The sequence below is a fragment of the Phodopus roborovskii genome, unplaced genomic scaffold (genome assembly GCF_943737965.1).
Source record: "Phodopus roborovskii unplaced genomic scaffold, PHOROB, whole genome shotgun sequence".
NCBI lineage: Eukaryota > Metazoa > Chordata > Mammalia > Rodentia > Cricetidae > Phodopus > Phodopus roborovskii.
This window is the reverse complement of record NW_026126433.1, coordinates 46,549,152-46,572,072: the sequence shown is the minus strand read 5'-3', so window position 1 is coordinate 46,572,072 and position 22,921 is coordinate 46,549,152. Positions and strand designations below refer to the sequence as shown.

Below are 22,921 nucleotides of genomic sequence, written 5' to 3'. Positions count from 1 at the left end.
CACCTTTTTCTGCTGAAGACATTCTCCCTGATGAGAACACTACCTCAGGGCTAGGATTTGGTTGGCCTTACTTTTACTCCTGTATGGAGACCAACTGTCTTCAGAGCTCACTCATTTGTGACAGTGTGCTGCATGGTGGTTGCCACCTTTACTCAGGAAGCACCCACCAGGGAGAGACTCCTGTACAAAGGCACCTGGCATACTGCCAAGCACAGTTCATCCCCCCCCCCTTCCTTTTCGAAATCTGCACCCAAGTGTTTTTAATTGTGAAGCTACTAAGTAAAATGCTTCCACTAAATAAGCCCCTTTCCAAATAAAAGTAGCCTAGGTGTGAGCAGTAGCCTTTGTGTGTGGTCAATTCTATTTTCTCACATACACACACATTAGCTAATTCATGCCTTCCTCGGGCTGAACAGAGGCCACTTCCTTCCTCAGTAGCTAAGATTCTAAATCCCACCTATTCTTCGGAGCTCAGCTAAACACCACCTTTCCCAAGGCTAGCCATGATTCCCATGCTTGCAGATAGGGATCAGTTCTGACTCTCTGCCTCAGTCCTGGCTTTCCCACGCCATGGGGCCTTCTTCCCCTTCCTTCTGTGTTATTTATATTTCATTCAAAAATATGTATTTATGCATGTGCTAATGTGCCAAACAACAAGGATGTCAGGTCATATATGCAGGGACTCACAGAAAGTTAGAGAAGGCAATATTGGTGGGAACACCCAGAGTAGATGCTAGTTTGGCTTTGGAAAGCTCTGAAGGAGGCTGTTTCAAGAACTCTGAAGGAGCAAATGGAACAAAGAAAGACTCCTCTGGACAAGAGATGAAGCCTACTGAAAATCTTGGATAAAAACAGCTGGAGGGTGGTGTTGGTGCATGCCATTAATCCCAGCACTTGGGAGGCAGAGGCAGGTGGATCTCTCTGAGTTCAAGGCTGCCTGGTGTACAGAGTTAAGTTCCAGAATAGCGAATGTGCGCATGTGCACACACACGCACGCGCACACACACACATACACACCCCAAAAGCACAAAATCAAGCACAAACAAACAAAAAACCAAAACAACAAAACAAACAGGGCAGCTGGCCTGTCTGAACACCTGCAGAAGTGGAGAAGTGCAAAGAGGCCATTGTTGTAGGGACACAAGGAAGAAATGAGGGAGAGGAGAGAGGAGAAATGATGGAGAGGCTTTGTTTTGCTAAAGGTTCCTAGTTTATCTGAGGTTGCAGGGAGACGAAAAAGACCTTTAAACCAAGACCCTGGCTCACTGAGATCTTCAGCACAGGAAAAGTGTCCCAGCTGTGGTTTAGAAAACAAGTGAGTTGAGGTTGGTGGCGATGACACCACAGGGCTGTAAGTGCCACCTGAGGGTGAGAAGGCTGTGACAACAGAGCAGAGAGAAAGAAGGCTGCCTTTCTCTAACTCATGGTAAGGGGGTGGGGGAGGGCAGCCAAGGGTGATAAGTTCCCTGTTTGGGACGACATGATGAACTGTTTCTATTGGGGCAAGGAAAAAAAGGAAAGGTTCCCCGGGGCACTGACTCTTTCAAAGCTACCACGGAAACCTACTTAAATCTCTGTCCCAGAGAAGCTGAAAAGCAAGCAGCTCACCTCCTCACATCTCCCAAGAAGTCCTGTGCTCCTTCTCGCCCCTCCTTATAAACCTTCTCCACCTGGCTCCTACCTACAACTTCCTGTTCATTAGTTGCTAGCCCAGCCTCCTGACCACAGGGGAATTTTATTTAATCAAACACATCTTTGTGTCATTAAATAGACGTTCCAAAGCATAAACAAAAGTAACATACCTTAAAATGATATTCTACAGCAGACCAAGATGCTATTACTGCCCCCAGATGCCATAACTAACTCCCAGTGATCTCCTGGATCCAAGATGTCACCCCCCACATGCCAAACCTAACCCCAACCTGATTCTCCTGGTACATGCACTAATTCTACTCCAATTTATTAATAAGGTGGTTTTCCTCAAATATTCATGTGGTTACAACACTGTCCACTGTAATGCCATTCAGTGGCTTAATGTCACATTTGGTTGAAATTTCTAATACTCACGTAGACTTTAAGAGCATTGGCGATTTATTCCCTGTATACTTCTTCACTCTTCACCCTCCACTATTCTACCCCTGTGCTCCACCACCTGGCAGTTCCAAACCTGACCATGCACAGACCTTCAGCTTTTCCTGGACTTGACATTTTCTTCCTGAACTAAACTCTTCACCCGACTACCCTCCTCCTTTCTAGGCCTCACTTCAAAATTCTCCTGACAAAAAGTCTCTCACTTCAAAATTCTCCTGACAAAAAGTCTCTCACAAGCATCCAGAATTGAGAGATTTTTATCATTTATGAACATATCTGTTCCCTAAAGTCTGTACTTTATGGGACAGTAGCACTGGTCCTGGGACTACATCCCCAGGGCTTCCAATTCATCTGCTGAAGCTGAAGGAGAAATACAAGGGATGCATGGGGCCACAGCTGAAGGAGAGGTAGAAACACAGCGCAGGAGGATTGCAGAAAGCAGCAGCAGCAGAGCTGGATGAGGACGCAGGGCGAACATCCTCATGGCCAGGAGATTTGAGCTGCCTTCGGCCAGGATGAACTGAAACTGTGAACCAAAGCCAGTCCTTGCCTGCTTACATTCTACCCATCACGTTCCTCCCCAATGACCATGGGGAAGTCTTTAGCCAGTTACCTTTGACTCTGCATCCTCCCTCTCCTTGGTTACTTCTTTCTTTATCATCTCCTTCTCCAAAGCCCGTTTCTCTTGCTGAGCTGCAAGTTCCTTTTCCAGTCTTTCTGTCTGCCTCTCCAGCTCACTCCTCAGCTGCTCACATTGGATCAAAGCCTGCCAGACAAGACAATAAGAAGGGACTTCAGCAGTGAGGAACACAGCAGGGAGAAATCAGAGTTACAGTTCTCTTATTTAAGACAGTTAAACCTACTCTACAGCCCACTTGGATGACTGTTAACACCACTGACTGTCAAAGCAGCACCCCAATGTCACACTTTCCATTTCACAGTTGAGGCTGTAAGACTTGTCAGCTGGAGAGTTCTGGTGGCCTTGATGGTGGCCACAGTACACTCAGAATTTGAAAAATGAGCTCAGAAAAGTCAAGTGCTTTGGTATGCTTAGTAATGTTGTGTTAGCACTATGTGGAAAATAGACTAATCTCTCACTTCTTCATCATTAAAAGTATCTTAATTCTTTAAATAATAGAAAAAATAGAAAAAAATCTTTAAATGATAAATAGAAAAAAATTAAAGCAGACATTGAATACTATTCTATATTTCATTACACACAGGCATCTATTAACACTCTATTAGTAAAGTTTCCTTAACATAACTAAGATTTAGTTCACTCCCCTTAAACACAAGCTTACTGACTGCTGTCATCAGGTGGACATAATGCAACAGCAGTAAAAGTTCATAAATGAAAAAATAAGTCACCATTTTCCTTTGATCAAAATCGCCCACTGTGTTTTCCAGAAATAAAAACTCTCTCACTCCTTTGGCCATTATCTATAATGCCCAACAATGAAATAGAACTTCAGGTTACAATAAGAAAACCTCAACCAGTGTTCTGACCTTGTTTATTCCTACAGCTCTGGCCCCACCCAGGGCTCACGAAGCTCACAAGCTGTATGCTTCTAAGTTGGACAGTCACTTTTGTTAACAGCGGAGATGGAAATGGCCTGGATGCACACTGTTAGGCTTTTGCATAGTTAAACTGCTTTTTGCTAAAAACTAACTATAGATGGAAAATATCTAGGATCTGTGACTTTCCTTCTTTCATCTAGAAGACACTCACCTTTCGTTCTTTACTTAGGAAAGTGTATGCTATCCTAAAGGATGACAGCCAATTTCAAATATGTATGGTTAACCAAAACAAACATAATTCTTACTTTAAAAGTTCTCTAATGGAGTTAGTCCCAAGCTAAATCCTGGAGGAAGGCGTCAGAAAGGAAATTTAAAACTAGATTGTAAAAAAATGAAAAAGTACATATTTTTCATAACTGAATCCCTTGGAGACTGAAGAACTAGGAAATACAGAATTCTGTGCTTCAAAATGCACTCATGTTAGTGAAAATTACTTTCCATTAATGTAGTAAAAACAAACCTGTAGCTTTAACTGTTATAATGAATACTACTGGTGTGAGTAAATAGAACCAATGTATCCAGAGAAATTTCCACCTAAACTACAACATAGGCGTCAGCATCATTAAGTCTGAGGAGAGTAAGAACACCTGAGAAACAAGCCCAATCCACACCAGGAACAGTGGAAGAACCCAGTCAGCACAGAAATATGAAGAAATGGTCCTTGGGGCAGAGAGGCCAAGCCTTAGGTTGTTTCAGCGGAATGCACAAAGTGGAGCTGTAATTCAGATAAGCAAACCGTGCTGACCACTGCTTGTGAGCGGCCTCCTGCCTTCTGCCAGCCTACCTGCAAGAGGATGGTAGGTAGGATAGGAGCATAGAGGGAAACCTTAGGTTACAAACTGGTTATGACATCACTACATATGTAATCAATGGTCATTTTATTTACTTTTATTTTTTAACATTTATATCTGGTTATAATGAAAAAAGTAGTTAAGATCTAGTAATACTTGGAAATAAATTTGATTGTGTGTATGTGTGTGTGTACATGTGTGTAGTGAACATAAACGCATACATGTGAATGTGGAAGTCAGAGTCCTCCTCAACTACTCCTCTACCTTAGATTTTGAGACAGGGTCTCCCACTGAACCTGGAGTTCACCAATTAGACTGTCTGGAGATCATGCCCCAGAAATCCCATCTCCCCCACCTCTGCACCCCCACTCACTGATAGTACAGGTGCACTTGGCCTCATCTGGCTTTTGATCTGGGTGTTGGGGTTCAATCTCAGATCCTAATGTTTGAACAGTGATCACTTTACCCTCTGGACCTATACCAGGGAACTTGGAAGCCCTGAGGTCTAAGACTGTCTCCCTTACACTGGACCTCATGTGAAGCCGAGGGGTTCTTAACTCCATACTTGCAGACTAATGCAGGATGCTATTCCTTATAATTCAAGGGCTCCATTTATTAATTTTCCATAACCCTAGCTAACACCTAATGAGGGAATTCTGAGAGGCGAGGTCACAACTAAGACGATGATGTCCAAGCAGGGCTTGCACTCCAATTTTCCTGGGGGGAGCTGGTGTGGTGGCCTCTTCTCCTTCCTTGGTGGAAATGGCTGCCAGTCATGAGGATTGGAGGAACTATGCTTTCCTGAGCCAGTAAATCCAACTCAAGTTCTTCCTTTGAAATCATTTCATGCTGTCCCTACCAACATTTATTTCAAAACATAATTTCTTAGACTTAATATTTCTAATTCTAGTTTTATTAAGGCAAAGGTAAATATTACTACCCTAAAGGAGTCAAACAATTTCCACAACAAAACTGTCATCTGTCCACTAAAGTTTTAAAACAGAAAACCTATTTAATGATATTTCTAATTTCCCTTCCCAACTGTTAAGGATAGTTTCCTAGAAGTCCCAGTGAAAAACTCATGAATAATAAATTAAAATATTATGAGAATTTACTGTTTACTATTATTGAACATAAAATTTGAAACTTATGAATATGAATTTATCTTTATGAAAAAGCCCATTAAATAAGAATGATTATCAACATACTTGATTATGAATAAACCAAGGTATTGCCTTTAATTCATAAATACTTTTTTATCAGAAATGTGTCAATATAATGAGACTATCTGCACAGGAATGCATCAGTGACCATGTTCTGAGAAATGCATCATTATGTAATTTTGCACTTACATAAGCATGGATGTTATATTATAGGTCACGTGCCTACCTCTGAAGCAACCAAGAAACACTCTAAATATGAAGTGGATGGGGCTGCTGCTGGTGTAATACTACACACTGTTTCACATTGAGCTTGATTGTACATATGTATGTATGTTTGTATGCATGAATATAAGTATGTGGGATACATTCTAAAATATGAATAAGTAGAGCAAATATGTAAGCCAATAACAGAGTTGCTTTTTGTTATTGAGGCTTACATACTACACATAACTGTATATGCCCAATTTTGATGCAACAGTAAGTTTGCTTATCCCAATACCACCACAAACACCTGTTAATACTCAGTAGTTGATAGGAATTCCATCACCTCTCTTATGATCTTCTGTGGTGATATATTGTTTATGATTTAATAAAACAATTGAAGAGCAGAATGTAAAGCTGGCCACACTAGTCAGCCATAGTAGCTGGGCAGTAGTGGTTCACACCTTTAATCCCAGGACTCAGGAGAAAGAGGCAGATGGATCTGTGAGTTCAAGGCTACCCAGGGCTGCATGAGAGTGAATCAGTCTTAAAGAGAAACAGAGCTCACACCTTTAATTCTAGCACTAGAAAGGTGTGTAAGGAAGAAGCAAAGGATCTCAAGAGAGATTTAGTTTCTGTCACAGGATCACCATTTCAGCCTTGGTAGAGCTAAGAGCTACTAGCTGGCTGCTCTGCTTCTCCGATCTTTCATCTGATTTTTTATTATTCGTGTTACAATCTTCTGGGGCCACTGTCCTATATGTGGTCTTTCTCCAAAGACACTGATGACTTGTTTTCATTTTGCAGCAGACAATGTACTTCAGGGAGCATTACTTACTTTCATGCCTGTGACTGGAGTCCAGTGCTCAATGCTTTTCTGATAAGTTTTTTCCACTCCATGTGTACCAGGCTTTTCTTTTGGGCAACCAACCAGTTCCCAAATCAAGACACAGAGACTTGTTAGTTTTGAATGCTTGGCCTAGTTTAGGCTAGTTTCTGGCTAGCTCTATTAACTTAAATTAACCTGTTTTTCTTTACCTTTTGCCTCGGGCCTTATTGCCTTTATTTCTCTCTGTATGTCTTACTTTCCTGCTGTCTCTATTTCTTGCTGGCTAGCATCTCCCTCATTCTCTCTTCCTTCTCTCTTGAGCCTAGCTCTCTCCTCCTATTTATTCTCTCTGCCTGACAGCCTAGCCTATCCCTGTTAAGTTTTTTTTATTAAACTAATCAGGTGCCTTAGGCAGGCAAGATGAAAAAGATGCAACACATCTTTACTTAATTAAACAAACTCAGCATAAACAAAAGTAACACACCTTTACATGGTTAAAGTAATTCTGCACATAAACAAATGTAACACATCTTTGCCTAGTTAAACAAATATTCCACAATATCCAAGTTTCTTATTCCTGCTTTTTCCATTTTGCTACAATCCAATACACAAAATAATGGAGATATTTTTAAAAAACAAACACTTATTTAGCCTACTATATCACCATTTTTTTAAAAAGAAAATCTTCTATAGAGAGTCATCTTACACAATGAAGTTAATTTTGTATCATCAGGAATAAATTCAGTAGATGTTCTCTCATTTCTGATGTGCTCATCCCTTTTCCTAAGCCTGTGCCTCCACACATCACTCAGCATTTCACTCCTAGAACAGTCAGGCAGGTGGGAGGGCTGTGAGCCTTTGCCTGCTGTCTCTGGAGTTTCATCAATACAGTACAACAAGCCTTCTGCCATTCTTTTTTTCTCTTTAAAAATTATTTCCGGTAGTAATAACTTACACTTTCAAGTACAACCGTTCACTGAGCACTTGCTATGCATTAAAAGCTATCTACGTGGCTATCATAGAGTCATTTCATTACTCTATTACCAAATGTTAAGTGGTTCTCATCATTCAGGTAAAAATAATCAAAACAAACAAACAAACAACAACAAAACGGCTTTGAAACATGAAATAATTTGCCCAAATTACAGATCTAGAAAGTGGTACAGTAGAGATTTGATGGACAGTAATTTGAAAATGACATTGTGGTCTTCTCATATCAGATATTTGTTTTCTTAAAAACACAGCAGGTATTTTCACAGTCAATACAAATGTAAATATTGCAATGAAGCAATGCCTTTTAACTGGCATGCAATACAAAAACTGTCCACTAGATGGCAATAAACACCATGAAACTATGAAACAGACCTATTTTTGGATTAGAAAGTTCTACATTGAAAATATTCATACTTACTATCTTTTAATTCTCCCCCCACCTGTCTCATCAGAACTTCAGGTAAAAACTCCTAGACTTGTCACATCAACCACGTGACAACCAGTCTTTGTCTTCATTCCCATCAATTTGGTGAAAATACCAGATTCACAGTATGCAATGCCTCCCTCCCATCCTTATTTATTCTTCTCCCATACAATAAGTCCCAACTGCACTTTTCCCTCCCTCTATGCTTCCCGGTTCCCTCCACCCCCACCCCAATGCTCTCCAGGAAATTCACTCCTCCTCTATTTCTGTTCAGAAAGGAGCAGCAGCCTTTCCAGTGACATCCAAGTTATAATAAGACTAGGCTCATATCAAGGCTAGGAAAGACCACCAAGTAGGAGGAAAAAGGTCCCAAGAGCAGGCAAAGAGTCAGAGACATCTCCACTCCCACTGTTAGGAGCCCCACAAAACCACCAAGCAAACAGCCATAACATATGCAGAGGACCTACAGCAAACCCATGATGGCTCCAAAACTGCCACTTCAGCCTCTGTGAGCCCCTATGAGCCCTGCTTAGCTGATTCTGTAGGCCACATTCTCCTGGTGTCCTTGATACCTCTGGCTCCTACAATTTTTCCTCCCCTACTTCCACAGGGTCCCCCAGGCTCCAAGGGTAGGGACCTGATGAAGATGTCCAATCTGGGCTCCCTCCCTGCTTCATGTCTGCATCTGCTCCCATTAGCTGCTGGAGTCTGAGGCTAAAGTGAAGAGCTTTGGATTAAATCTATTGGCAGAGGAAATCTAAAGACAGCCTAGAATAGATTCTGTCCAATGGTTTCTAGTGCTAACTCTAATGAAGATTTATAATGAGAAGGAGTAAGCTAAGCAAGGAAAAATATTTGAGGAGACAAGAAGCACCAGGAAGTGGAATGGTGCTGAACAGATTAAGGAATGGAGTAAAGGGAGTGGTCGCCTCAGGGCAAGACCCCACCCAGCTAACTTTCCAACTTGTGAAAAGGAATTAAAGAAAAACTGAGAGCCCGGTGTAATGCCAGCACTGGGAAGGCACAGGCTGGTGGATCTCTAAGTCTGAGGCCAGCCTGGTCTACAGATCCACTTTCAGGATAGCCCAGCTTTGGCAGTGAAGGACAAAAAGCTGGTGAGGATGTAATTGAATGAGGGGGCCGTGTTCCAGCCCCCAGTAAGCAGCAGAAGTTGGCAGTTTTAACCACATAGCTCCAGCTTTAGAGTTAAGGGCAGAAGAAATGGGCTATGGAATTTGCCTCCATGCCTAAAGAAAACTGCTGAGGCCAGGCACGTGTCAGGGGTGTCCCTGAATGGAGGCCTAGTAGAGAGGGCATTTCGTGAAGCTGTGATGTTGAAGCCTAGATTGCCTTGGAGAACCCAAAGATGTTGGAGATTCCAGAGCAGTGGGATCCCTGCTGAGGAGACTGCTAACAGGGATTGGAAACAGTCCAAGCAAAAAGTGTGCAGCAGTCAACAAAGCTGCATGGAATGCTGTTGTATATCCTGTGCCATTATATGTGGGAACTATGTGATCTGTTTTTTGATTTTATAGGAGATTACAGTTAAGAGATTGCTTGAATCTCAGAAGAGATTTTGAACTTTCAAACACTGTTAAGAGTGTGATAGACTATGGGGACTTTTGAAGTTGGATTAAATGCATTTTGCATTATAATATTGTTACAAGCTTATAGGGGCCAGAGAATGGAATATGTAGTTTGAATATAACTGGCCTCCATAATCTTATAGGAAGTGGCACTGTTAGGAGGTATGGCTTTGTTGGTGTGGGTTGGCGGAATGTGGGGGTGGGCTTTGAGGTTTCCTATGCTCAGGATACCATCTAGTGTCTCAGTCAACTTCTTGTTGCCTGCAAGATATAGGATTCTCAGCTACTCCTCCAGCACCACATCTGCCTGCACACCACCATGCTGAACCTCTGAAACTGTAAGCAAGCCACCCCAACTAAATGGTTTCATTTATAAGAGTTGTGTGTTCGTGGTGTCTCTTCATAGCAATGAAACCCTAACTATGACACAGTATTTGTGTAGAACTTATCAAATAAGCACTCATATGCCAAAACCACAAATCTAAATTTTCAAAACTTCTTGAAATCTTATTAGCACTGAAAAGACTTCATGTTTGGGATGTACCTCAGATCAGGGCTATTCTACATGCATGTTAGACACATGTTGTCTAACACAACCACCAGTGATGACAACATGTTCTATGACTGCTCTAACACTGTAGACATTTCTGGCTACCTGTGCCTACCTGAAATACAGCCAGCAACACATCAAAGAAAAATTCAGAACAACTTTAACTGATTAAAGTGTGGTTCTCAAACACAGCAATCAACCAATAGTAACCTCCAATTATTCAAAGTGTCAAGAACACTGATCGCTTAGTGTAAACTATTATTTTATTACTATTGTCAGGTATGTCTAACTTAGTTCACAATGGATCCAAATTCACATCTAAGGATGCTGCCAGACACACAGGTGTGATTAACACTGGTGTATGTAGATGTTCTAAAAGTTCCTTCTGACAGAGGAGAACATCTGCTATTACTCATACAGGACATAGATAAGCAAGTGAGCCGGTGGCGAGATGTTCACAGCACTGAAAACTCTCAGTGATGAGAAGGTGAAGTCACAACCCTCAGAGCACATTGTCATATTGTTCTACAATCTCTGAATAGTCATAAGACAGAAATATGCAGAGGAATAAGAATTCTCCAAATAGCAAGTTTGCTTAATTTAGAGAAGTCAGCATTAGTGGACTGGCATCTGTTTTATGTGTTTGGGATTAGTTTAGTTACGAAAAACAATCAAGGAAATCCACAGGGGGAAAGCAGTGGCTGTGTACCGTACCCATGTCCATCCATTAGACTTGCCTTGGTCTTTTCAAAGTTGGCTTCCTCGGTCATCTGCACAGCATGCTTCACCTGTTTGTAGGCACTTGTCTCTCTCTGCTGTACTTCTGCCAAGCTGCTCCTCACAGACACTAGGGCAGACATTAAGTCATCCCGTTCTCTGTGAGCACAAAAAGAACACCCCAATGAGAAGTGGTCATGTGATCCTGTACTCAGGAGTCAAGAAAGGAAAGCAGTAGAAGGACTGCTATGGAGGGCCCGCCCCACGTGTACTGAAGCACAAGCCAGAGAATGACCCTCTGTCCTCCCTCAGCCAGTGCCAGTCAGAGCGGCCTGAAAGACTGAGGCGTTCATTGAAGGACCACATCTGCATGACACAATGCTCTTCTGTGGAAAGGGCTGGCACATGCTGGACCACAGTGTGAGGCCTCAACATGAGCAAATTGCTGCGGAAAAAGAAGTGGAGAAGCTGGGAAAAGGGACCAAGTTCAAAAGATGGTGCTACACATCCAGGGCATCCTTTCAACAAGGAGCTGCATGGGAAAGAATGACAACATCTGAAGAGAAACCCGGTCCCCCTCTGTGGCAGGGGTGTGATGCAGAGGCAGTGCCATGACATCTACTCCTGCTTGCTTGAACTAATACAAATCCTTCGTTTTCTATCTTTCTCATGGGCCTCATTTCTTCCTTCTTACCCAATTAAATTCCCTTATCTAGTTATGAAAAACTGTATTTTGTTCACTTGTTTTTATTTCAGTGGGCAGTATTATGGGTCCATCAAATCCTCTAGTTATATATATGGCACTCAAATTTAACAAAATCTTGGCTACTGGTTTTGATCTTGAGCAAGCTTCACCCACTCCTAAACAAGTTTCACATATCCACTAAGATAAGATTCTTGTTGGGGGCAGCATTAGGCAGAATACTAATTTTGAGGCATGTAAAATAGTAAGGCTCAAGTTTCATGGGTTAAATAAACTCCAAATCAATTTCTCAGGATGCTTTGGAATTTATCACTGTATGAAAACCTCCAGTAGAGGGAGCTGGAGAGACAGCTATGGTAAGAGACTGCTTTTCTTGAGGATCTGGATTCAGCACCCACATCACAACCAGCTGTATGTAAGTTCAGTTTCTCGGGATCCAACACCTTCTGTCTGACACAGCCACCTGGGTACATGTGGTGCCTATGAAGACAAGCTGGCATATGCAAAAAAAATTAATTACATGTCCAGTGGGCCAAAGAGAAAGATGAGGTGATTGATTTTCTATACATACAAAGCAAAACGCAAAGCATGCTACACTGTACATATGCCATCATGTACACTGTCAAGATGACCAGCTTCCCAATGCAGTATCAAAACCAATGCAATAAAAGCTCATTGCTCCCCACTGCTGGATTCCAAACTGTCAGAGAAGAAACAACGGGGATTAAACAGAAAGGCAAACATTCAAGAGCTGTTTGGAAGATTGCAAATACTGAATTTGAATACTCTTCTAAACTAACAAATGACTCCTTCTCACAAATCTCCTGAAGATGAGAATTTCAGCTATTTGTGGTATTTGGAAAACAGCCATATTTTAAGTAACATGTAATGCCGAACACATTCATAAAAGCTCCTTTTGTTAACAAAAAAAAATGTTACAAATAGCATGAAATTCATGGAATTATGATGAGCTTCCCCTTTAGAACTTCCTGATTTGTTTTAAATTAATGTAAATTACTCAATTTTTTATTCTAAATGAAATAAAAAACAGTTAATTGTTCTGATTGAATATTATGAAGCACAATAATTATGTAGGAAAGCGAAAGACTCAAAAGCAGAGTAAATTATTCTAGAGTAAAAGATAAATTGAATGCAAACAAAATAGAATTTGTACTTATCTGAGTTGCAAAAACAAAAAATGTCTAACATAAAGTGGGGACTAGCTTCATAGGATATTCAACCCAAAAGGACCTATGATTCTAGAAAGTCATCCTTTAGGGATCACAGGTCAGTTTGAGAATCATGTGGTCACCTCCCTTAAGCTGCTGAGAGGTACTGAATAGCAAAAGTCATAACCCAACAGCATCTTCTATCTGCCCTGATACTACAGTATCACAAAGTTAGCTTCCCAGCTCCAAAGAAAATGACAATCACTTCAGTGTGTGGAAACCAGTTAGAAGATACCACAAGGCCAAGGTCTAATAGATGTGCTTCTCATAGGAGACATCTTTAATTCACTTATTTATTTTGGGGGCATGCTCTTGTCAAGAGTAGTATTTGTCTCACAGTAGATGCTCAACAAAATAAATGACAAAAAGAACAAACATATATGCCCTACAAGATGGCTCACTGGGTAAAAACACTTGCTGTCAAGGCTGACCAGCTCAGCTGGATCCCAAGGACCTACACAGTGGAAAGAATGAACCAACTCTCTGTCCTTCACATGCAAGCCATGGCATGCATGTGTGCTCACACACATATATGCACACACAATAAATCACTGTGGAATTAAAAACCAAAATTTTAAAAACTTTACAACAGTTTTACCTGCTTTTGAGCCTACCACTTTTCCCTATTAAAAAAAAAAATGTGAAAAAGCTCAAGTGTATAAATATGGAAAGCCCCAACAGGAGTTCTTCAGACATGACACCAAAAGAAAGTTCCCTGTCAGTTGGGTTGTGAGATTTAAATGGAAAAGATCGTTATTATTTAAACAGCAAAGCAAAAGTTCTTCTAGTTTAAGATGTTTCAGAATGTAGATTCATCTACTCTTAAGCCACAGAACTAAAGATGAACCCAAACACAGATGTTTCATTAAATCCTCTTTCAGGAGAGTAACTGAACATCTGCATAGACTGGACTGACCCACTCCAGCTTCCTACTGTGGTCCATGGGAGATTATGGAAAGCAATTTTGGCAGCTCAGGACCCTACATTTAGCTGCTGCATCTTGCCTTTGGCTGTGTTTCAACTCCCTCATTTACCCAACAGGGGATACTCAGGAAACAAAGAGCTCTAGGTCCAGGCTTGTCAGTGGGAAGCCCTGCTTGCTTCAACCCCCATCTTCATCTGCCTGACACTTTCTTAGCTGAACTCCTGTTTTTCACCCCACATTGCCTCTTGCATTAGATAAGACTACTAGTTATCTGTTCTTTGGACATATGGTGTCACCATGGCAGGCAGCCAGGTGGACTATTGGGCAGCTGCACTCCTGCTCCTGAAGCTGTGTCCAGAGGGCAAATCTAGTGCTAGGCCCAAGGATGCTCTCACAGAGGGTCAGACACATGTGACATCTTCCAAGGAAAAGTTCTGCAAGAACTTAAAAACAGCACATGGGTGACTTCAGGCACTCTGCCAGGGAGTGTCCTGAGGAAACAGGGCAGCCATAGAATGTTAAGCTCACACTATTTCACAGGAACACAAGCAGGAGTCCAGAAAGGACAGGTCTGTGTTAGCACTCTCTGGTGACTGTAGTGCATTGAGAACTCCATGCAACATTCAGAGCAAGGAAAACCCAGGTAAAGCCATGGGCCTAAGACACAAACAACAGGGTTGCTTTAGGAGATGTGTGTCAACTTTATCTTGAAATATGGAATAACTAGGAAATGCCACTGTCGATTTTAAGCATTTAGAATAAACATAGTTTTAATAAGCATTATTACTCTTGGTTTTAAGGGAAAGTCCAGGAAGCTGATGAAGCATTTCTTTGTTTCCCATTTTTGGAAAGCTCCCTGCTGCAGTCTTTCAAATCAAAGCCAACTGGACAGAAGCCTGCCAAGGATCACAAAATGGACCAAAATCCCAGGACAGCACTATGGGAGCCATTTCTCAAAAAAAAAAAAAAAAAAAAAAAAAAAAAAAAGTAGCCAGGATTTTGTACTACCACCTTGATAACCATTAAATTTTGATCACCGAGAAAAAGAATGAAAGAAGTAAATATTACTTTGACCTACTTTACAGCACAAAGCAGCCTGAGTAAAAGATACTGCAGAAGAATTTAAATCAACTTAAAAAACAAATATTAAGCTACTCACTACAAATCCCCATAAGCCCAATATAAAACACCACAAACAGATGGAAGGTTTGGTCCTTGTCTTATGCCTCATCCCCTCCTGTCACACAAGTCACTCCTGAATCATACATCCAAGCACTCAGGATGGAACTGAGTCAAGTGACAACCAGCTTCACAAGGCCATAGTTCAAAAAGGCTCCAACAAACTCTTTGGCTTTATCATACTTAAGGTCCAATTTTCAAATTTTACCTAAAACCATGTAGCATGTACCGACTTCAAATACACAAAGCTAGAAATCCAAACCTGAGACATGCAGGGTGCTTTTCAGAGCTGGGGTGATGCTCAGTAGGCAACTCTGAGCATTAATAAGTCAGAAAGGTCTACATACCAGGTTAGACAAAGGGGTCCACACAACTCCAAAACTCCTAAAAATAATAAAAGCAGAGACCTCTCACCCTGTTTGTTACTAAAGCAGAGCACGAAGCCCACTTCTGACAAAGCAGAAACGGGAACTAAGCAGTTTGGCATTTCCTTTCCGAGGCTGAGGTCAATCTTATGATAGTTACAGCAGAATTCCTAACTGACAAACTAACTTCTAAATGAGAGCCAGACCTTCAATCACTGCAGACATTGTAGCCTCTGTGCACTTTTTTTTCACACCCTAGAAAGCTAAAGTAACAGAGCCTATACCTCATTTTATTTGCTGGTTGCTTTTACTAGACAACTAGTTTAAACTGCCTTAGAAAATCTACTTAATATAAAATCTTTTTTTTAAATAATATTCCCATGTAAAATTAGTATTAAAGACTATTTGAAACAAATATTGAATTCTAATGGCTTTTTAAAATATACTTTAACCATTGTTAAATATCTGGTGTCTAGTCTTTTCAATTTTTTTTCTGTGAATCTAGGGAAAATATCTAATACTGTATTTGACCTAGAAAATTAAATGGCTTTGTGTTTTATTTAGTTTGGAGTTAGTCTCACATTAGTTCACAAGTATCCTCTACACTGCTTTATGTGTGTGGGTATGCATACACCACCTTAATTTTTCATACTTTTATCTAGTGTGTGTGTGTGTGTGTGTGTGTGTGTGTGTTTTACATGTGCATGTGCCATGGTACACCTGTGGAGATCAGAGGACAGTCTGCAGGAATCTGTTCTCCCCTTCCATTATATGGGCCCACAGATGGAATTTAGACCATCAAACTTGCACCATGCAGCTTTGCTGGCGGAGCCATCTCTCCAGTCTTCAATTCTCTTTATTTTTTTAATACTGTCCATAAATCATCATAGTTGACACAACCACAGTTTAGATTTCTTTGGAGGCTACCCAGGCTTCCACACCATTACAAATAGTGCTCCAAAAACATTCCTTATGCATGCTCTACTGTGAGCACACATGAGCTTTTCTTCACAGGAAACCAGAACGCATAATTTAAATATCAATGGATAGAGCTACATTACCCTGCCAAAGTGGCTAGGCTAGTTCCGCAATGTTACCAGCAGTGAATGAAAAACATTTGCTTAATCATGGCCTCACTGCAACCATCAATCACTTATCTTCACCAGTCAGATGGATTAGTTTGCTTCTTGACTTTAATTTCCTTAAGTATAAGTTGAGTGAACATCATCTTATATACCAATAACTTCCTCTCTCACAAATTCCTTCTCTTTACTCACAGTGCAGCTAGTCAGTGTGCCATTTTCTATTTCAAAAATTATCATGCTCCACTATTAGTTATACATGAAAACATTCTCCCAGTCTTTTACTGTAATTTGCAATATTTTATTTTAAGTAAATTAAATTAATCAATTAAAATTATTCTACAGTGCTGGGAACTAAACCTTGGACATGCTGAATCAGTATCCCTCATCTGAGCTACATATTCAACCTTATGTTCTGTAAGACAAGATCTTGCTGTATAGTTTAGGCTGGCTTAGATCCTCTACTTTAGTCTACCAAGTGCTGTTATTACAGGTATGGGCTACCATGTCCAGTGCCCATGAATTAACTTTTTAATGGGTCAAGGGAATAATTGTTTTTCTGTTTATGACTTTCTCTTTTTGCATATCATGCTTAGGAGACAAGTTCAAGGTTGTCCTTTTACTTCTAATACTTTCATAGCCTGAATTACATGTGGGTCTTTATACATAATTCATTTTTGTAAAGTGTTTCGGGATCTTTAATCACACTGTGACACTCCAAGACTGTTAATAAAGTTAACCTTGAAGCAGGGGGCAGAGCCAGAGACCAGCTGACTGGAATTAGCCTTAGAGAAGCCAGGAATTTGAACAGAGAAGACTCAAAGGAAGAAAGGGGCGGGAATAGAGTTGGGCACTTTTTTTTTTTTTTTTTTTTTTTTTTTGTTTGGGGGACGAGTGAAGAGGTGTGTCTCTTGCTGGATCTCTGGCCAAAAAGCAAATCCAGCTGGTTGCTTCTTGGCTTCTCTCATCTAGCAGGTTTTTGCCTCCACATCTGACTTCCCAGTCTTTGTTGGTAAATAGAACAGAGACTTAGTTTAAACCTACATGTCACAGCAGAGCTGGGGCTGCAAGGCCAAAAGCCCTCCTGGCCAAGGCCTGAATGACTGGCAGGGAGCTGACTGGGGGTCCCTGAGGCCTAGCAGACAATAATTAAAATATCAATAATTCATGTGCAGCCGCTATGCCAACAGAAAAATATCAGTAAAGTACAGTCCTATTCTTTTTTGTTTTCCAAATAGAAAAATTTAATTTTTCTGAGCAGAGTTATATTACCTGCCATACAAAATGCATTCTAAGATGAAAGGGTGCTATGTTTTTCAAATGCCTAGCTCAGCCCTTGTCAAATAACAAGCATTCACTATATATTACTTGGGTCTGAAAATCTATTTTATACATATTAATAAGGATAATTGTTTCATTGAATATATGTAAAATCTTTTTTTAACAATTCATAATATATTATTTACAAAATCAAGACCAACACTGCTGATCTCAACCATCCATTATCCCTCCTGACAGTTCCGCTTTTGTACAGAAATCATACACTGATCATGTGTGGACATCACAGGAAGGACATTAGTCCTTCTTCCACTCTGTGAAGCTCACAGGGTCATTAGTATTTGGTGTCGAGACAGAACTCAGTGGTAGAATGCAGAGAATTTATAAAGCACTGTGTGGATACCATCTCAACTACTGTTCAAAACAACTACTATTGTTTGAAAAATGAGGAGAGGCTCGGGGAGGTTAAGTAACTTTAGTGAGATTACACAGCAAAACTAGACTATGAATCCAAGGCAGTCTGCTTCAGAACTCAGTGCCCTTGTTCATAAACTTAAGCTGTCTTGGTAAAAATCCCACAAAGGCGCATATCCCACCACCCGGCCACTCCAAATAGCAGAAAACTGCACAGAGCAATAAAGCAATTTGTATATAGGTCAAGACAGCAAACTGTCTGTCTATAATGATCAGTCATTCCAAGTTTACACACCATTCCAACTATAGGATCTCTGACTGCTAAGCACTCAACATCTACCTCAGCACAAACACCGAGTGCCCACCTGAGCCAGATACTCTGGTAGCACCCAGAGCTGAAGCAATAAACAAAGTATCAGTGCTGCCTTCCTGTGTACATGATATAGTCTAGAACTACAGAGGAAATTGTGAAGTCAACTGAGGACCATGAGGGCGGGGTTTAGTGAGGGAATACTCTGATGCATGCTGCCTGGGCTTTTAGAATGAGGAGAGCAGAGAGGGGACAAGAGTTATCAGCAAAGGAAAGCACAGACTACAAACCTGCACTGGATTATATTATAATAAATAATAATTTTCAATTTCTACTTAATGAAATTTTACAGAGAAAAAGGTCTTCTTCCAAAGGAAGCTAGAACAAGAGTTGTACACGGAGGACTGTAGTATTTCAGCCTGGGCCAGAACTTGGACAAAAGCTCCTCCATAATCGCTCCGTAGTCAGCCTTCATCTGCTAGTACTGTGACAACTGCATCCCTCTTGCATGAACTCAAAATATTCTTATAAAGAAGTGCTGATGGTCCATTCTGCCTAAACCACAGTGGCAAATCCAAGACATGGTGAAATCTAAGGAATCTTGGGTCTTGTGAAGAGCAGCGTTAAGGCTGGGGTCACTAAACTTGGAGACCCGTGAAGATGATCTATTTCAATTCTCTTACTTCCAGTGAGATTTGAACTAAGTGGTACGGTTACCCATAGCTGGCAGATTAGACCATAGCCATACTTTCTTCAAGAAAGCTACAATAAAGGAATCATTTAAAATCAGGGTTATTTGGAGCCTGACCTCGTGTGACTTAGCATGGGATCAAAGGACACATCTCCCTTAGAGAGACACAAAACCCTCTGCTGGCAAAGGCTCCAGACGCAATGCATACTTACTTAGTCAGTGTCTCGATGGCCTGGACATGCACATTGCTATGGGTCTGGGAAAGAACAGCCTCATGTTGGGCACATTTCAAACAGAGGCCACCCACACGGCTGGAGGCACCAGCAGCCAGAAGAGACTCTTTATGCTTCAGTCTTTCTTTAAGATCCTCACAGGTTTTCTGATATTCAACTAAGTCCTTCCTAAAAGAAAGCAGAAAAATTCTAGGCAATGTCCAGGGGAAAATACAGTACTTTCAAAAGGAGCATCAGAGAGAACTTTTACCACCACTGGTAGTGTTGATGTGTGCGGTCTTATTCATTCTTACCACAGTCCTGAAACACAGAGTGATTGCTTTGTTGTTGTACCACATATAAAATGCTATCAAGTAATGCAAATGTTAGTAACAGTTCATCAAACATTAAAGTCTCTCTCAAGAACCCATGTTTTGACTCTATCTGTAAGTGGATAATTTATTGTTATTTTTCTTTTACCTCAGAAGCATCAACTGAGACTCCAGAAGGTCACTCTTCGCCTCATATGTGACTTTCAGCCTCTCCTGTGGAACAGGCAGAAAAGCACATTTTGCCATGTCTTGTTTTCATAAAAAAGAAAAATGTGAATTCTAAATATTAACTCAAGTTTTTCTCTTTTACCCACAGGAAGAACAATGCTACAGGGGCGTTTCCATCTGCTCACTCTAACCGTGTTTCTACCAGCTCACTCTAACTCCACTGTTTTGGTTATATGTGAACACAGCTAAAAGAAGTCCATCTGCCTTCCCAGAGCAGGAGTAAGACTTGAAGGATGGTTTCCAGGATGTGGGAAACTGGATTCTAAAGATACCACACTGTATCTTTGGGCATCCTGACCATAGCACTGGAAGGTAAAATTTTAAGCGAAAGAGTGGCTGGATATGGGAGAAACAGGAAAGCTTGGGGCATGGGAATAATATAAATGTTAAGAAATTTATAGATCCAACCCATGTAGCTGAGGAATTAGACATACATGGAAACTTTTTATCAGATTAAATCACACATCAGAATAAAGGGGGAAGAGATGATAAGAGGTCAAACTGTGAACCAGAGGAACCCAACAATAAACACTAAGAAGTTTTTAATATAGAAGTATTCAAGAGTCGGGTTGACCTACTTTTATAATTGGTTCAATGTGAGATAAGAAAAGACCCTAAAAATAATCCAAGGATTCTGAATTGAGTAATAAAGTGAATGCTAGTGCTAGATATTTCAGATCAATTAAGGAGAGAAAAAGGAACTCACAAAAATAATTCAAACAATGACCAAAAAGGAGAATAAGCAATAGGACAATAAAAAGAACTCAAAAAGCAAGGTGATCACATTGAGTGAACACCAACTGTATGAATAATCCCATTAATTAACAATGGCACAGATATCCATCATAACACTAACATCAGAATGGCTGAAAGCTGAAGCCCAACTGTGTTTCTTCAAGGAAACTCCCCTCAGATACAAAGATACAGACTGGTTAAAAATAAAGGGGAGGAAAGGAGAAATTCCATCATTCTAATGCTAGTTCTTAAAAAGTACCACTTAGTAAAATAGCAAAATCTGTAAATTTTGTATCATGTGAGGAGTTAGGAAATGAAACATGAAAATAGATGTCATTTATGATAACATCCAAACCACATCAGGACTAGTTCTAATGCAAAATATTTAAATCCTCTACTCAGTGAAACTGAGTGCCCTGAACTCCAGAGACCCAGGCAGGAAGATTCTGAGTTCTAGACCAACCTGGGATAGAATATGCTCAAGGGCATCCTGGGCTATATACTGCAAGATCCTGTTTCAAGAAATGCAAGGGCCAGGATTACAACTCAGCAATCCAGTGCTTTTCCTAGCTGGGCATAACCCATGTTTTGATTCCTAGTACCTCAAAGGGACAAAAGAAAGGATGATTTAAATAAATGGAGTTGTATGCTGTTCACAAGGATGGGTGAAATGGTATTATATAAGGATATTAATTCCCAAATGACACATACCCTAGAGACAATCTCAATCAATTTCCACAATGTACGTGTTAAGTGCAAGAGGCCAAAATAGTAAAGGTATTCTTTTGGACAAAGAATAAAGTTTTAGGAGTCATGGCCTACCAGACTCACACAGTTATAATCAAGACAGCATAGTATGAGCTCATTGAAACAGCAGAGCCACTCTTAACCTGTGGGGAAGGTGTGTGATACAGGGGAAGCTTCACGAGAGTATGCTTGCCTTACATGTGCAAGGTCTTGGGATGAACCCTCAGCACAACAAAAACAAAATGCAGAAAGTAAATCATGAATGAAAAAGACTAACTTTTCAATAAATAGAACTCTGTTATATTGATAAATGCATAGTGGAAAAATAAAATGTGATCTGTGTGCTTCATGTCACTTACCAACATGAATTCTGGACAGATTGCATATCTAAATGTAAAAGGCCCAGCTATACTCTCTGGAAAACACTTTAGGAAAATACTGTTGTGTCTAGGTAGGAAGGGACTTTTTAAAGAACACACAAAAGGCACTACTGGATGAATAAACAATGAAATCTTTATAAATGAAGCAAGCAATTAGTTACCAGAAGGATTAAAAAGTAAGCAACTCACTAAAAAATGAGACTACAAACTTACTATACATAGTAAAACATGTGTATGTACTGTGTGTGTATGTGTGAAAGCCTTGTACCTGAATATATAAAGAACTTCCCCCAAATCAATGTATCAGATAAATATAATAAAATAAGGAGAAGCAGCACTCAGAGGTAGGAGACTTGTCATAACTCAAGAATAGCCTGGGGTACATAGTGAGTTCCAGACCACCCTGGGCTACATAGAGAGACTTTATTTGAAACAGACAAGCACATAAAAAACAAACACCCCCCCCCCAATTGCTGGTAGCATATGAAGAAGGCCTTAGAATGTCAGGATCATGCCTGTGCCGCTGACAGGGTGTAAACTGGTAAAGAACAGCTTGGAAGACAGCCATTAATATTCAGTCCAAGTTGAACACTGACATAGCCTAAGACCAGGAATTGCATTCTCAGGGACCTATACATAGAAATGTGTGAGATGCACCTTCACAGGCACAATGAAAGTCCTCTGCAGCAGTACAGGGACACCAAGCTAGAAACAACACCAATATCCATCAACACTAGATGAGTCAATCGTAGTACATTCATCTAGTGGCCCCTCAATGAAAACAGATAGGCTCCTGCCACATGTAGTAACATGAATAGAAATACAGTGGTGGGAAAGAAAGATAAATTGGTGGGACACACATATAATCTCAGCACTTGAGAAGTAGAGGCAGAAAGGTTGAGTTCAAAGCTAGATTTGGCACCACAGTGAGTTCAAGGCCATCCTGGGCTATATGAGACCCTGTCTCTAAAAGTCAAACTAAATTTAAAAGAAAAAGGGGAGGGCAGGTGGGGAGAATGGGGACAGACAATGTGTACAAAAGAATATACACCATTATAAAAGTCCATCTTATATATCTTTTCTTTAATGGGCAAGAATCAAGTACAATGGTCAGTAATGCATTCTTGGCAAATGTTCATAAGAGTCAGGATGGTGACAAGCTACAGGGATGGAGAGACAGGGAATGGC

At 40.6% G+C, this 22,921-nt stretch overlaps 1 protein-coding gene across 1 annotated transcript in view; it reads right to left on the bottom strand.

The window, feature by feature from the left end:
* The window catches only part of Sdccag8 (SHH signaling and ciliogenesis regulator SDCCAG8), a 195,394-nt gene that overhangs the window by 149,235 nt on the left and 23,238 nt on the right, over positions 1-22,921 (bottom strand). The window contains exons 7-10 of the mRNA XM_051186391.1: positions 19,792-19,856; positions 19,312-19,500; positions 10,944-11,082; positions 2,705-2,857 (exon numbers count right to left, since the gene is read on the bottom strand). Of these exons, the coding sequence (XP_051042348.1) occupies positions 2,705-2,857; positions 10,944-11,082; positions 19,312-19,500; positions 19,792-19,856 (546 nt within the window). The remainder of the gene's footprint in view (positions 1-2,704; positions 2,858-10,943; positions 11,083-19,311; positions 19,501-19,791; positions 19,857-22,921) is intronic.